The sequence below is a fragment of the Bos mutus genome, chromosome 18 (assembly GCF_027580195.1).
Source record: "Bos mutus isolate GX-2022 chromosome 18, NWIPB_WYAK_1.1, whole genome shotgun sequence".
NCBI classification, from domain to species: Eukaryota; Metazoa; Chordata; class Mammalia; order Artiodactyla; family Bovidae; genus Bos; species Bos mutus.
This window is the reverse complement of record NC_091634.1, coordinates 10,250,212-10,265,685: the sequence shown is the minus strand read 5'-3', so window position 1 is coordinate 10,265,685 and position 15,474 is coordinate 10,250,212. Positions and strand designations below refer to the sequence as shown.

At 53.1% G+C, this 15,474-nt stretch overlaps 1 protein-coding gene and 1 pseudogene across 2 annotated transcripts; one reads left to right on the top strand and one right to left on the bottom strand.

Moving 5' to 3' along the window:
* Positions 1-5,807: 5,807 nt before the first annotated feature.
* Positions 5,808-8,543, top strand: APOE (apolipoprotein E). 2 transcript variants are annotated; one of them, XM_005900307.3, is made up of 4 exons: positions 5,808-5,900; positions 6,657-6,722; positions 7,201-7,390; positions 7,685-8,543. In XM_005900307.3, the coding sequence occupies exons 2-4, from the start codon at positions 6,680-6,682 to the stop codon at positions 8,400-8,402; spliced, it is 951 nt and encodes a 316-aa protein (XP_005900369.1). In that variant the 5' UTR covers positions 5,808-5,900; positions 6,657-6,679; the 3' UTR covers positions 8,403-8,543. The 2 variants fall into 2 exon arrangements, with proteins under 2 accessions (XP_005900369.1, XP_014335131.2); XM_014479645.2 differs by lacking the exon at positions 5,808-5,900 and adding an exon at positions 5,994-6,206.
* A 5,428-nt stretch (positions 8,544-13,971) lies between these two features.
* LOC102286117 (small ribosomal subunit protein eS17-like) lies at positions 13,972-15,241 on the bottom strand (annotated as a pseudogene).
* Positions 15,242-15,474: the final 233 nt, after the last annotated feature.

The following is a 15,474-nucleotide window of genomic DNA, read 5'->3' as shown; positions in this document are numbered from 1 at the left end:
GGGCCTTGCGGCTTGAATCACCTAGAGGGGTAAGGTTGCCTCGCCCCTCTGGAACGACTCTGCCTTTCAACGCCCAGACCTCTCATGTTAGCAAGTAGTGGATGGCAGCGAGGAAACCGAGCGCTCAGGTAATGAGGGTCCCACCCAATAGGGTGGAAGAGGGAGCCTGCTCAGCCCCCTGAGAGAGATTAGAGACGTGTACGGACCTACGGTGACTGATGTAGGAGAGTGACTGCGATTGTCGGGTACAGGTTGACAGATGTGACAGGGCTTTAAGGAAGACTCTATTGTGAATGTCATTTAGGAGGTGGTGTCTTGGGGAAAATTATTACCAGGCAATCGCAAGAGGGTTACTGGGGGAAGAAACTTGGTCTCTGTGTGCACGTATTCTGCCCTCCCCCAGGAGGTGTCCCATCTGCTGTGAAAGTCTCAATCCCCTCAAGGCAGAGAGGGATTGCTCAGGCAGAGAAAGGGAAATACATGAGTGAGTACGAATTGGCTTTTCCGGAGATCACCTGGGATGCAGGTTATTTAACTCGCCTGTGCTTTTGTTGACACCTGATCAAGCTCACCAAGGCAGAGAAGGCGTTTAAAGTTTCAGGAGAAGTGGTCCTAGACAAAGTGATATTCTGGTTCAAGCACCTAAAACAACAGGAGAAAGCACGCTGGCCTTCCCTCTCCCTCTGGGACTTGGCCAGCAAAGCCCTTTTCAATCCTATCAGGGAAGAAGCCAAGTGGCAATTTAAGTGCTTCATCAAATGGAAATATCAGAAGTATCTGGGGTACCAGAAACTCCGCCAACAGGAGAAGGAACACTCCCGGAAAGGTAGGCAAGATGAGAGGAAACGGATCTAAGGCAACTATACCGGGCAATATGATCAAAAGTTTCAAAAAGGGGTTCAGAGGAGACTATGGGGTAAAAATGACACCTGGCCAGCTGTGCACCCTCTTCAAGGTCGAATAGTCTGCTATGGGAGTTGGCCGGCCACCAGAGGGCACAATGGGCTTGAAAACAATAAAAGCAGCCTGTGTGACAGTCACGGGAAAACCTAGACACCCGACCAGTTCCCATACATACTCCTGGCTACAGCTGCCCCAGGATTCCCCGACCATGGCCACGATTTTATATTCAAAATGGAGAAGGAAAAAGACACAGAAACTGATGATAAAAAAGAGATTCTACAGGATCCAAACGAGGAACTTCCTCCCCCGCTGTACTGGATGATGAACCCGCCCTCCTCAAATGTGTCGGCCAGGCCGGGGGCCTTAACAGCCACCAGACCGAGGCTACGGGACATTCCAGCATCACCGCTGTCCCCAGCCCTTCCTTCAGCCCCCCCAGAGGTCGTAGAGCCGCCACCCCAGCAGGCTCCGACCCTAGTGGGAGGGACGACTGGATACCGCCCTCCGGATTCAGCTCCTGCCACAGAGGCACAACCTAAGCTCTACCCGCCGCCAACACTGCCCCCCCCCCAACATGAGTACTGATCAAAAAGGGAAGGGGAACATTGGAATTAAACAAAGACTGTGCTCCGCCAAGGAGTTAGAAGAAAAGACACCATTTCAGATGCCCCTTAGGAAGTCCAGCAGGCCTGCATACAGGGGCAAGATGGTAATTATCACCAGGCTCCTGTGGCCTACTACGATCAACTATTTTTGTCTACTGATATATTGAACTGGCAAAAATATATGCCACCATATCCAGAGGAGCCACAGGACATGATTAGATTGACGGAAACCATTTTTTGTACCCACCGACCGACACGGGACGATATTATCCAATTATTAACTTCCCTCTTCGGTACCGAAGAGCAGTATAGAATTCTTACTGAAGCAAACAAATGGCTGCTAGAAATGGTTCCGGAAGGGACTGTAAACCCACAAAGGTGGGTGGAACAAACCCTCCCCTATGACAGACCTAATTGGGACTGTAATACAGATGAGGGGAGAAGCCTGCCGTACAGCCATTCTACAGGGACTAAAAAGGGGAGCCCACAGACCTATGGATATGGCAAAACCTGCCGGAGTAGTCAACGCGGGGCCGAGCCCCCTTCTGAATTTTATGAAAGACTGTGAGGCTTATAGACTCTGTACGCTGATCGACCCCGAGGCCAGGAGCTCCCACATCGTTATAAACTCAGCATTTGTGTCACAGGCTTATCCTGATATTAAAAGAAAGCTCCAGAAGCTGGATGGAGTATTATCAATGTCCAGCTCCCAACTAATTGAAACTGCAAAGAAAGTATTCAGAAACAGAGATGTGGAAGCCAAGAAAGAAACTGAAAAAAGACGGAGGGAGGACACTAAGAGAGCAGACCAGAGATTTGCAGTGCTAGCCGCGGCCTTGGGAAGGCCTGCTGGGCTGCCCACGAAAGCCCCTCCCTCCTGGAGATGAGACCACTCCCTCAGGAGACCGCCACGAAAGCTTAGGCCCACGCTACAGCCCAATCAGTGTGCCTGGTGCCAAGGGTTTGGCTACTGGAAAAACAAACGTCCTAAAACCACTGAAAACCGGGAATCAACCAGTACAGTGGGAGGCCTTGACGGACTAGAGACCAAATAGGGATGCCGGGGCTCAGAGACAGAGGTCCGCAAGAGCCCGTGGTAACGTTAAAAGCAGGGGACCGACTCACTGACTTCATGGTGGATACCGGAGCAGGATTGTCAGTAGTAACTGAACCCATGGCACCTCGCTCAAGGCCATTGCCATAACTGGAATATCTGGAAAGGAAATGATTAAACAATTCTGTAAGCCCCGAAAGTGCCAGATGGCAGAGGAGGGCACCAAGTGACTCATGAGTTCTTATATATCCCTGAATGCCCGGTACCTCTATTTGGAAGAGATCTACTCTCTCACCTGGGGTCACAAGTGACCTTTTCCCCCCACGAACGCCCTACTTTGCACATGGGCCCAGCTACTTACTTACTCTCCCTCTCAGTTACCCTACAAGATGAATGGGAGAGGGGATGAATGGCCGGGAGGAAACACTGGCTCAACAACTGCCCGAGGTCTGGGCAGAAGGAAACCCCCCTGGGCTCGCCAAACACCACGCTCCAATAATAATAGAACTTAAGCCCCGTGCCACCCTGGTTAGAAAACGCCAGTATCCATTGCCCCTGGAGGCTCGTCTCGGCATACTGCCACATATAAATAGACTGAAACAGGCCGGTATCCTGATTGAATGCCAATCAGAATGAAACACACCAATCCTGCCAGTTAAAAAGGAAGGGGGACAGGACTATAGGCCAACACAAGATTTAAGGCTGGTCAGCCAAGCTGCCATGACTCTGCACCCCACAGTCCCAAACCCATATACCTTACTCAGCCTCCTCCCTCCAAGTGCAAAAGTTCTATACTTGTCTGGACTTAAAAGATGCCTTTTTCTGTATACACCTAGCCCAGGTATCACCACCAATTTTTGCTTTCGAGTGGGAAGACCCAACAGGGGGCGCCAAACAACAACTAACCTGGACCCACCTCCCGTGAGGGTCTATAAATTCTCCATTTTTGAAGTAGCCCTGGTTTTGGACTTAGGCGCATTTCAGCCAGAAAAGTTTGGTTGTTGGCTGCTGCAATATGTGGACGATCTGCTCCTGGCCGCTGAGAACAAGGATGATTGCTGGGAAGGAACCAAGGCCTCGCTGAGACTGCTGATGGAGGCTGGTTACTGGGTCTCGAAAAAGAAGGCTCGGATCTGCAAGGAGGAGGTGAGGTATTTGGGATTTGTTCTAAAGAGGGGCACAAGGCTGTTGGGCCAGTCCAGTGCCATGCCTCTATCTGTGATGGACGGGCTCCCATGGCGGGTACCACCTCTACGGAGGGGTGATATGCCTATGGGATTTTTTTGCATCAAGCAAGACAACAAAAATCAAGTATAGAATGGCATTAGACATACTCACTGCCGCGCAGGGAGGAACCTGTGCCATACTTAAGGTTGAATGTTGTGTATGGAACCTGTGCCGTACTTAAGGCTGAACGTTGTGTATACATTCCTGATTTATCTGGCAATGTAACGACTGCTTTGGATGACATGAAGGACCAAGTAAAAGCAATGTCAGATGAAAATATTCCCTTCTGGACCTTGGTCCTATCTTGGGTAAAGGGTGATTGGTGGAAAACTGTGCTCACTGTTATTATAGTCATTTTAATAGTTCTGTTATGTGGACCTTGCATTTTACAATGTGTTGTTAACTTTGTATCCCAGAGACTAACCTCACTTCCCCAGATCAGCATTAGGAGGCCTAGGATACAATATATTCCTATGAGCGATGCTTCTACTGAGAGTTAGGAGCATCAAGAGAGAGGAATGAAAGACGAAAGTGGGCAAAGCGGACTCCATCTTGGCTGCGGGACCCCATTTTAGACTTCTTGTAAACTTTGGACTACATGCCTGAGTGTTCTCCCAGTGGACTTTGAGCTATGTGCCCGGAATCTATAGAAACAACATTCCAACTGAAAAACAGAACCCCCGGATAAAGGGACTCCAGGACTTGTACCCGGACTTTCTGTCGCCGAAAAGAATATACTAATCTACCCCAGAGCAAAACAAATTGTTATCTGCACAAAACCTATTGATATATGTGAGCCTAATTAGCTGTCTGGACTAATACATGAATCATGATTTAGCCCCTTTACATTATCCAGGCTAGTTTCGAGGAGTTCAGGGAGGAGGGTTTGAGCATGTACACTTAGGGTATATAAGATTGTCACAAAAACTGGCCAGGTCCTTGACTAAGAGGAGACTCTGCCTTGGGTCCGCCGGTGTAATAAACTGCACTCCACTATTTGCGTTGTCCTTCTGAGTGAGTTTGCTTCCCGGAGAGCAGAGAGCAGTGGCTACAACACTCTTAATTCAGGATGCCCATCTGTTAAACAGCTGGGGTTCGTGAACAGGGCTGCAAGGGAGGGAGGGACAGGAGTGTTCACTGTGGCCCGGCACACAAGTGAAGTCCAGCATGGGGCCACTGTTTGCCAGCTAACCCTACTTGTTCTCAGTACACACAGTAGCCTGTTGCTTCACCGAATGACGGTGTTAAGTGCAACTCTTTTCCTGGTTGTGTGGACCAAGAAACTGGATGTTCAGAGAGGCTAGGTCGTTGGCTCAGGGTCACACAGCTGACAACTGGCAGAGCCTGGATTCAGGCCTGAGCAGTTTGGTTCTGGAGTCCACAGTCCTAAGCAGGCAACACCCATGCTTCAAGCCCCACTGAAGGAACAATACACAGTTGGGGAGAAATGCTGGATTTTCAGGTCTCAACTGGGGAAGGGGGCTCAAGAGAGGCAGTGTCCTGTGCCCAAGGTAACAGCCCAAGAGGGAGCTCATGTTAAAGTCCAGATTGCACTCTCAAAGCCTGAGCTTTTAGAAGATACCTTACACTGTCCCCAGAACTCCTATCCCATTTCTATCTGGGCCAGCCAGCTCCCTTCCCCCTCCCTACCCAGAGTCCCAACCTCCTCCTTCCTCTAACCAGGGATTTCAGGCCCCCAGTCCTTTCCCCAAATTCTATTCATCCATCCGCTGGAAAAGAGGGGCAGGAGATGGGTACTGTGGGCAGTGGCCTGTTCCAGCCCTTTCCATGCCCACTGTCCCAGCCCTCACCAGCTTACCCACCCCCCAGAATGGAGGAAGCCGCCTGAGTTACTGGGTGAGAAGTCATCTTTTCCCGGGGGCTGGGACTGGGGGCTGCCAGGTCTCCAAGCCCCACCCCCTCCCCTCCTTGCTGTGTTTGAAGGGGGAGGACAGCCCACCTCGTGACCTGAGGGGGCTGGTCCAGCTTGCCCCAGCTCAGGAGGAGTGGGCGGGCCAGAGGGGAGCCCTATAATTGGACGAATCTGGGATCCGTGAGTCCCTACTCAACCCCGGAGGCGAAGGACGCGATTTCTGGAGGCGAAGAACGCGGTGAGAGGCAAAGCTGAGGGGCACGGAGACCAGCTCAAGGGCTTCTGGGGGGGACGGGCTGCGGGAGAGGTGGAAGAGGTGACGGTCCGACGCCGCCCGGACCAGGACAAAAGCTTGAGCAGAGGAGACCAGAGGCAGGGGACTGGACCTAGAGGGGTGGGGAGCAGGCGCATTCCGTTTGGACAGGAAGGTGGGTTCACGGGAGCAGCTGGACCTGCAGGAAAAACCAGATGAGAGATAGCGAAAACCCACTGTTACTGCCGTTTATTGAGCACCTACTGGGTGCCCACAATCGTCCTAAGATCGGTAAGGGGAGGGTCAGGGGCGGCGGCACGTAGCTAAAGCGTGGATTGAAGGACTTCTAAATGAGGATTAGATTAGCGAATACGCGGAAGACAGCTTTTAGAGTTGGAGCTGAGAATGGGAAGATACAGTGAGGAATGCGAGGTCGGAACTTTAGAAAGTCCAGCCGGGGCTCTCCGGGAACTCCGGGATGGAGGGGAGGGAGGGGTGAGTGGAATCCCAACCCTGGGAGAGGGATGGAATTTAGGCGGCGGCAGACCTGGGGATGGGGAGATAAGAGAAGACAATGAGGGAATGAAATAGACAATGAAGGGGTCGCTGGGTAAATATTTGGAATTGAATTAGGATGTTGCTGGGAGCGAGGCTTTGAAGGCTAAGACCGGATGGGGCGGGGCTCTGAGGGGGAGGGGGTCCCCCCACCCCGGGATGAGTGACAATTTCTCCCTCCTTCAGGTTGGCCAATCGCAAGCCAGAAGATGAAGGTTCTGTGGGTTGCCGTGGTGGTCGCGCTTCTGGCAGGTATGGGGGCGGGGCTTGCCCAGGTTCTTTGCCCCACCCCCTCCCATCCTCAGCTTGCCCTCCTCCCGTCTGTCGTCCGTGGATCCTCTCTTCTGCTGGTCTATCTCCCCAGGTCTGAGGTCTCTCCGACATTCCGTGGTTCTGAGCTGCAGTTTTACTTTCTCCGAGCTTCAGTTTCCCCATCCTTAAAATGAAAGTTTCTAGCGCACTGCTGTCAGGCAGGTAGTGAGGAGCAGCTAAGTGTCAGCGGTGATTATTCTCTATCTGAGGCTGTTTTATTCTCTATTGCCCCAGCGTGGACCACACACAATCCATGCTTGTCAAGTGATTAAACAGGCTGGGTGTCCCTCCACCCCCTCCTCACCCCCCAGTGCTCTAAAGAAGCCCACCAGCCTCTGTGGAGCATCTCCTCTGTACCGGGTACTGTGTGCTTGGAGCGGGCAGAGGACCCTGACCGCGGTGAACTTGCTGTGTGCAGGATGCCAGGCGGATATGGAGGGAGAGCTGGGGCCCGAGGAGCCCCTGACTACGCAGCAGCCCCGGGGGAAGGACAGCCAGCCTTGGGAGCAGGCGCTGGGCCGCTTCTGGGATTACCTGCGCTGGGTGCAGACCCTGTCTGACCAGGTGCAGGAGGAGCTGCTCAACACCCAGGTCATTCAGGAACTGACGTGAGTGCCTCCGCCCTGGCCCCTGATCCCTCCGGTGGGCAGTGTGTTCGGGGCCCCAGTTTCCCCTGATCTGGGATTCTTTCCGTCCTCATCACCAACACTTGGGGGGGGCGGGGACGGGTCTAGTCTCTGCTCATTTCTTGTTTTCTTTTCTCCTTGAGCTCCTGGCTTTCCCTCTCTCTGATCCTGTTCTTCGGCGTTTCCTGTCTGGCACCTTCCTCTTCATCTCTCCCTCCATCACCCTAGCTCAGGATCCCTACCTCTTCTCTCCATTCCTGCCCTCTTGGCCCCCAGGGCGCTGATGGAGGAGACCATGAAGGAGGTGAAGGCCTACAAGGAGGAGCTGGAGGGACAGCTAGGCCCCATGGCCCAGGAGACACAGGCCCGCGTGTCCAAGGAGCTGCAGGCAGCCCAGGCCCGGCTAGGCTCCGACATGGAGGACTTGCGGAACCGCCTGGCACAGTACCGAAGCGAGGTGCAGGCCATGCTGGGCCAGTCCACCGAGGAGCTGCGGGCCCGCATGGCCTCCCACCTGCGCAAGCTGCGCAAGCGGCTGCTCCGCGACGCTGACGACCTGAAGAAGCGCCTGGCCGTCTACCAAGCTGGGGCCAGCGAGGGTGCCGAGCGCAGCTTGAGCGCCGTCCGCGAGCGCTTCGGGCCCCTGGTGGAGCAGGGCCAATCGCGGGCAGCCACCCTGAGCACCCTGGCCGGCCAGCCGCTGCTGGAGCGTGCCGAGGCCTGGCGCCAGAAGCTGCACGGGCGCCTGGAGGAGGTGGGCGTCCGGGCCCAGGACCGCCTGGACAAGATACGCCAGCAGCTAGAGGAGGTGCACGCCAAGGTCGAGGAGCAGGGCAACCAGATGCGCCTGCAGGCCGAGGCATTCCAGGCCCGCCTCAGGAGCTGGTTCGAGCCCCTGGTGGAAGACATGCAGCGCCAGTGGGCTGGGCTGGTGGAGAAGGTGCAGTTGGCTCTGCGCCCCAGCCCCACCTCTCCACCCAGTGAGAATCATTGAGAGCCCGGGCATCGCCCTGGGGGGCCCCCCTACTCCCACCCTGAGTCTCTGGTGCCCCCAGCCTGCAGGAGGCCCTGCCGCTGCCCCAGCTGTCCTCCTGGTGGGCCCTAGCTTAATAAAGATTTCTCAAGCTTCACGGCAGCTGCTGGGCGTCCGTGTATGATTTGTCACAGCTCAAGCCTCAGTTTCACATTTTTTCCCCTTGCTGACTACACAGCGCACTGTCCTGCCCCTTGAGCCTGTGTGTGCCTGTTTTCTTTGTGTCTCTTTCCTTCTGTCCCCTTTTAGAGTTGCCCGGTGACTTAGTGGTAAAGAAGCCATCTGCAGTGCAGGAGACTCAAGAGACATGGGTTTGATCCCTGGGTGGGGAAGATCCCCTGGAGAAGGGAATGGTAACCCACTCCAGTATTCTTACCTGGAGAACCCCATAGACAGAGAAGCCTGGCGCAGGCTATGGTCCATAGGAAGTGACTTAGCACTCACGCAAGCCCCCTTTTAAGTCTTTCCCGTTTTCCTCCATCTCTACTCACAATTGCTCACTCTCTTCCTTAATTCTCACCGATTTGTTGCTGAGACAAAGTTCTGGAACAAATCCACCAGTGGGTTAAACCCTTCAGTTGCCCCTGACTATTCTGGGCAAAAAGAGCAACCTCACTGAGCCTCGTATGGCCTGGCTTCACAATATCTGCCTCGTGACTCAAAAGACTTCAGACCACTTCTGTGAATATTGAGCCATTTTCTGGACTTGCCTGGTGGTCCAGCAGTAAAGAATCCGCCTCCCAAAGTAGGGGACACCGGTTCCATCCCTGGTTGGGCAGCTAAGATCCCACATGGGCTACTGAGCCTGCATGCTCTGGAGCCCTTCTGCCAGAACAAAGATCCAGTGTAGCTAAAAATGAAAAAAAATTTTCAATCTAGCCATTTTCAGGTTTTTTTTTTCCCCCACTCTTATTCTCCCTCCTGCCTGATCTGATTCTTCCTCCTTCCTGCCTCTGTCTCTGTTTTTCTGTCTTCCACTTTTCCTCCATCTTTTCACTCTCTGGTTTCTCTTGCCCGTGTGTGTGTGTGTGTGTGTGTGTGTGTGTGTGTGTGTGTACATGCACACGCGCTCAGCCATGTCCAACTCTGTGACTCCAAGGACTGTAGCCCACCAGACTCCTCTATCCATGGAATTTTCCAGGCAAGAATATTGAAGTGGGTTGTCATTTCCTCTTGCAAGGGATCTTCCCTACTTAGGAATCAAACCTGCGACTCTTGTTTTTCCCGCATTGACAGGCAGATTCTGTACCACTGTACCACCTGGGAAGCCCTCTCTTGCCCCTGGTGTGACATTTCTTTCTTCCCTTCATCTGGGTTTGCCCTCACCACCATTTTGTTGCACATAGACCCTCTGCCTTTCACCCCTTCCTCTTGTTCCTTCTCTCCTCCAAGCGGGTGGTTGGCATCTCGTCTACCCTGACAAGCCTACTGGGTGCTGGATGCAGACTGCAGAGAGAGGCACACTGAGGGTCTGCAACACGCCCCTGCTGTTTAGGGCTGGAGGAGCCGGTTGGAAATTACACTCAGAGAAGCTTGGCTGGAGCCTGGAGGTGCCAACGCTGTCCTCTCCCACGCCCTTAATTCTCCGAGGTGGGGAGTAGGGTTCCCCACCACAGGGGACAGGCCAGGACTTGTATCTCCCAGGCTGACCTCTGCCTGCTTTGGCTCCAACACACTGCACTCCACTCCGAGTTTTCCTTGGAGTTGCCTTGTTTGTCCTGATGGAGTCAAGCCCCTCCCCGCCACCAGATGCTTCACCCTTGGGACTGAGTGGGGGTGGGAGGGTTTCTGGGGACTCAGAGGCAGGGGGCCTAGTCCCACCCACGTTTCCTGTTCACTCCGCTGACTCACTCACTGTGCGTCCAGGGACTGCGGCCGAGCCCCCTGAGCCTGTTTCCCCAGATGTCAATGAGAGCAGGGGCATCAGCCATATTGTCCACTTGAAGACCTGAATCTTGAATTCTCCCTAATGAATCCAGCTAAGCACAGAGGGTGTCCCGCCTCACCGCAGCATCCCCCTCAAGGAGGCTGATGGGGCTGCTGTGGGGGTGGAGGCTGACCCCAGCAGGAATCCAGAGGGACAGCCTGAATCCGGGAAGGGGAGGGAAAAGCTGAGGGACAAAGAAGGGGAGGACCCTTAGCCTCTCACTGAGCCACTGAATGTTCTTGGCTGCGCCTCAGTTGCCCCATGTGTAAACAGAAACTCGGATAGCCGAGGTGAGGATGAGGCAGGCAGACTGCAGTGGTTGGTGCTCGCGGGATGGGGTGGGGAGCAGGGGTATTTGGGTGGACATGTGGGGAGCACTGGGGGCTCAGAGAGGAAGCAGATGGGGCCCCCCGACAGGGATTGGCAGCACAGAGCTGGCCAGAGGGCTGTTGCAATCCTGCCACGGCAGTGTCTGTGCCTCGCTTTCACAACTACCCCACTTCGCCCCAAGGCTGACACGTGGGTGTGGGGGCATGAGGCCAGCCAACCTGGAGTCTGGGGCCAGGGCCACCCTCTCCCAGCTGCCAGGGTTCGCTGGCAGTCAAAGACAGCTGGGCGGAAGAGGGGGGACGCCTTGGACGGGAGCCCCGGGGTAGGGGATTGATGTAGTGGAAGGGAAGGGGGTGGTGCTTGTCTTCTGAGTAGCCCAGAGGGTGCATAAGGGCAGATGGAGTGTTTACAGGGGCCCTGGAGGCTTGGACAGCCGGGGAACAGAGAGAAGGGAGTTCCTGGTGGATCTCTTGGAGGGGCACACATCGGGAGTCTTGCAGCTGAGGTTTTGTACCTTTGACAGGTTGCAAAGACCTCTCTCTAGAGAATTCCCTGGCGGGCCAGCGGTTAGGACTCCATGCTTTCACTGCCATGGCCCTGGGTGCAATCCCTGGTTGGGAACTAAGATCCTGCAATGCGTGGCAAAAAAATAAAGACCTCTCTCCAAAAAACACTGGGGGCATTGAAATTAAAATCCCAGAGGAGCATCCAGGGAAGTTTGGGGGAGTCTCCCAGATGCAAAAAGATGGGGGAATAGGAAGGCTAGTCTGAAAGTGACATTGGATGTGATAAAGGTGCAGGTGTGTGGCGGCAGACTGTAGGACCCCAGACCCTGGGAGGAAGAGTCATTTTAGCTGAAGAGGCTGGCTAAGAAGGGAGAGGGGATGGTAGAGATGGCCTGGGGACACAGTGTGAATTGACTTAGTGAGTTGGGTCTGTCGGTTTTTTTAATAATTATTTATTATTTGGTTGTGCCAGGTCTTTCAGTTGCAGCATGTGGGATCTAGTTCCCTGACCAGGCATCGAACCCAGGCCCCCTGCACTAGGAGCACGGAGTCTTAGCCAGTGGACCCCCAGGAAAGTCCTAAGTTAGTGAGTTATTGAGTGTTACTGAGAGAACCCACTCCCCGCCCCCGCCCCCGCCCACCCAAGGCTGGGAGGAGAGACCCCTGAGGGAAGATGACCACAGAGAGAGGGGGAAGGCTGTCCCCTGGATTGGGAAGGGACTATAGCAGCTTGAGGTCCCTACCAGTCAGGGAAATTTAGAGGCGCAGGTGCTGAACAACAAAATGCTTTGGGCCTGAGGCTTCAGGCTTGTGCCCTACTTGATCCCACCACCACCAAGGAGGGGTGGAAGTGGAGGAGGTGGGTGGGTACAGGGAGGCAGATGGTCAGGTGAGGGCTTAAGGGAAGGGAGACTCACCTGACCCCCACCCCCTACCCCTCCACACCCCCAGCATCAATAAGGCCCCATGCTCTCCTCAGTGCCCAGAAAGGAACCTTCAGAGTGCCCCTCCGGACCCACCCCACCACAAAGCTCGTTCTGTCCCTCTTGGTCGTATTGGTGGCTCTCTTCATGGTTTGGGGCGGTAAAAGTGGAATGGGACACTGAGAATTTGAGATTTGGAAGACTGAAGCTAGCACGGGCCCCGGCACAGGCTTAGAGGACCCTTGAGAGCTCTGGGGCCCATTCTGTGCCCTGGATCTCATATTCTCCACCAAGTGCCCCCGCATCTCCACCCGCCTTGGGCGGGTCTCAGGGCTCTCTAAAGGTTGGTCCAGTGGATGGCAATCTGCCCAGAGGAGCACTAGCAACTGATGATGTAATCACTCTAGATCCTTCGGGATTGGCTAGTTTGCTTTTACCACGCCTAGAAAGAGCGGGGAACGAGTCTAGTGCTGAGAGTAAGGCAATTACCAGCATGGTAAAAACGATCTGGTCGCTCTGGTACCCTCCGCTGCATTCTAATGCCACGACACCCAGAACCACAGTCAAGGATCTCCTTTCCCATCCCTGGAATCTCATCCTAAAGGGCTCCCGTTATGGAAATGTTTGCACCCTTGCTCCTCTTCTGGGCACTGCCAGCCCCAGCCCAGGTGGCCCCAGGCCCTAGCAAATTCCTTCCCATCATCAGAGGAGTAACGTGGTTTGGTCAAGTCGTGAAGACAACACAGCGAGTCGTTAGCACCGTCGAACACAGAGAAGTTCTTCTGAAGGCCACGTAAGGATCCTTCCCAGGGCAAGGGAGGACTGGGGTGTATAGATTCAGAGACTGGGAGGTGGCAAAGTCCCTGTGGCCATACAGTTGGTTCTCAGATCGCAAGGTGCTCAGACCTGGGGGACTGGTTCCCTGATGCCTACCCAGTCATACTGTAGAGATGGTCCTGGAGGATGGTGAAAAAGCCCAAGCCGAAGGGGCAGGCGGACATAGGTCCACAGGCTGGCAAAGACTCAGTATGCCCCGTGTAATCATGAGCTTCATTTTTCATGGGTTGACTCATCACCATGCAGGTGGTAGATCTTACTACATTTTGAACGGATAACGAAGAGGGATTTGAAAGAGGGCATGGGCTAGAAACCAGAAAAGACTGACACAATCCCCAGTCTCCACGTCTCAGCTTTGATGTCCCTTCCTTCAGGAAGCCCTCCTTGAAGCCCTCCAGGAAGCCTTTCCAGGTTGGGTCAAGCACCTCCATCCCAGCCCTGTCCACTCTGGGTCATCACTGTGTGGGGATGGGTCTGTCCCACGCCCCACTGAACTCTGAGACCTGGGGGCAGGGACAGGGCTTCATCACCACTGTGGACCCAGGCATAGCCTAGCACAGGACTAGGTATGGTACAAAGATTTAATATTTGGTGAAACGAATACGGTAAATCAGGGAGAAAAAAAAAAATCTAAAGTAATATATCATTTTTACAAACCCCCCTGAGGCAGATGCTGTCATGCTCCTATTATAAGAGAAAGAAACTGAGGCCCAGAAGGCTAAAGTCACTTGCTAGACACCACAAAGCCCAAAGTGCATAGACATGGGATTTGAACCTAGGTGGGGCTTCTAGGAGCTATATTCTACTCTGACTTCCTTCCCCAAGTCACCTTGCCTATCATATCAGCTGCAATTAAGCACACACACCTGACCCCAGCCTCACTAGCATCACATCCAGCATGTTAAAATGTGCACATGTCCTGATTTCTTGTTTTAATGTATTTATTTTTGGTTGTGCTGGGTCTTCATTGCTGCGAGCGGGCTTTCTCTAGTTGAAGTAAGCAGGGGCTACTCTTTCTTGCGGTATATGGGCTCCTCATTGCGATGACTTCCCTTGTTGCGGAGCATGGGCTCTGGGTGCACGGGCTTCAGTAGTTGTGGCGCATGGGCTTAGCTGCTCCGAGACAGGTGGAATCTTCCCAGACCAGGGATCGAGCCCGTGTTCCCTTCATTGGCAGGCAGATTCTTAACTACTGTACCAACAAAGAAGTCCCCCATATCCTTTATTAGATCGAATTCCTATGAGGAGTTGCACTGGTCTTGCCTAGCTGGTATATGGGTAGCGATTTCATAAAAAAATTACTTTTAACTTGGTTTATTTATTTAGCATTTTGGAATCAATCAAATGATTTCCCAAGCACTTTCCTAAATCCCCAGAAATCTCTCACATTAAAGACTCAGAAGACACACAGGGGGACTTCCCTAGTGGCCCAGTGGCTGGGACTCTGCACTCCCAATATGGAAAACCAGGGTTCAATCTCCAGTCAGGGAACTAGATCCCACATGCCGCAACTAAGACCTGATGCAGCCAAATAAATAAATACATAAATATTTTTTAAAGATGAGTACACAACTGAATCCCTTTGCTGCATACCTGAAACTAACATATTGTAAACAACCATACTTCTATTAAAAAAAAAAAACAACATTTTTATACTGAGTAGGAAAAAGGATGAATGAAGCCACTCTGAAAAACAGTTTAGCAATTCCTCATAAAGTAGATAGTTATTGTACATCAGTTAAAAAAAAAAAATCACCTTGGGAAATTTTTTTTTTTTTGGTCCGAGTTTTAATGAAAATATTTCAGCACAGCAGAAAACTTCAAACAGCTCTAAATTCATCCCAACTGTAGCCTGCTGAGTGACCTGCAGTTTGGACAGACTGCCAAACTCCAAGAGCTTCAGGGTTTTCTTAGAGTCAGGATCTACTTCAGCGATTTCCTAGTCCAGGGCTGAGACCTCAGGCACGTAATTCTCTCTCCCCTCTCCTGCCTTCTCCTGCAGCTGAATGGAGACACCCCTCACCGGGCCTCTCTGAATCCGATTCATCAGATGTGCAACACGACCTTTGGTCTTGTTGCTGAACTTCCTGCCAGAATCAGGGCTATCTCCTGGCCTATACGCTTGTTGGTGTGGAAGTTGCTGCCCAGGCTGGTGTAGACTTCTTGGTAATGACGAGGGGCTGCCTTCTTCACGGTTTTGGTGAGATCTTGGCCCACGTTGGTGGGTCCTTGGTAAAAGTGGGAGTTTAAAAAAAAAAAAACAAAAAACCCTGTTGTACATTATATGTGGAGGCTTCCTTGGCGGCTCAGTAGTAAAGACTCTGCCTGCAATGCAAGAGATCCAGGTTCGATCCCTGGTTTGAGAAGATCCCCTGGAGGAGGAAATGGCAACCTACTCTCATCTGGGAAATCCCCTGGACAGAGGAGCCGGTGGGCTGCAGGCCACGGGGTTGCAGAGAGTCTGACACAACTGCACAGGCACACATCGCACGCACATTATATGAAAGTTA

Bases quoted from the DNA above. Each gene is read 5' to 3' on its own strand.
- APOE (XM_014479645.2), top strand. From the start codon at position 6,131: ATGAGAGATAGCGAAAACCCACTGTTACTGCCGTTTATTGAGCACCTA. The intron at 6,207-6,656 runs GTAAGGGGAGGG...TCCCTCCTTCAG, and splicing joins CCACAATCGTCCTAAGATCG to GTTGGCCAATCGCAAGCCAG. The intron at 7,391-7,684 runs GTGAGTGCCTCC...CTTGGCCCCCAG, and splicing joins CAGGTCATTCAGGAACTGAC to GGCGCTGATGGAGGAGACCA.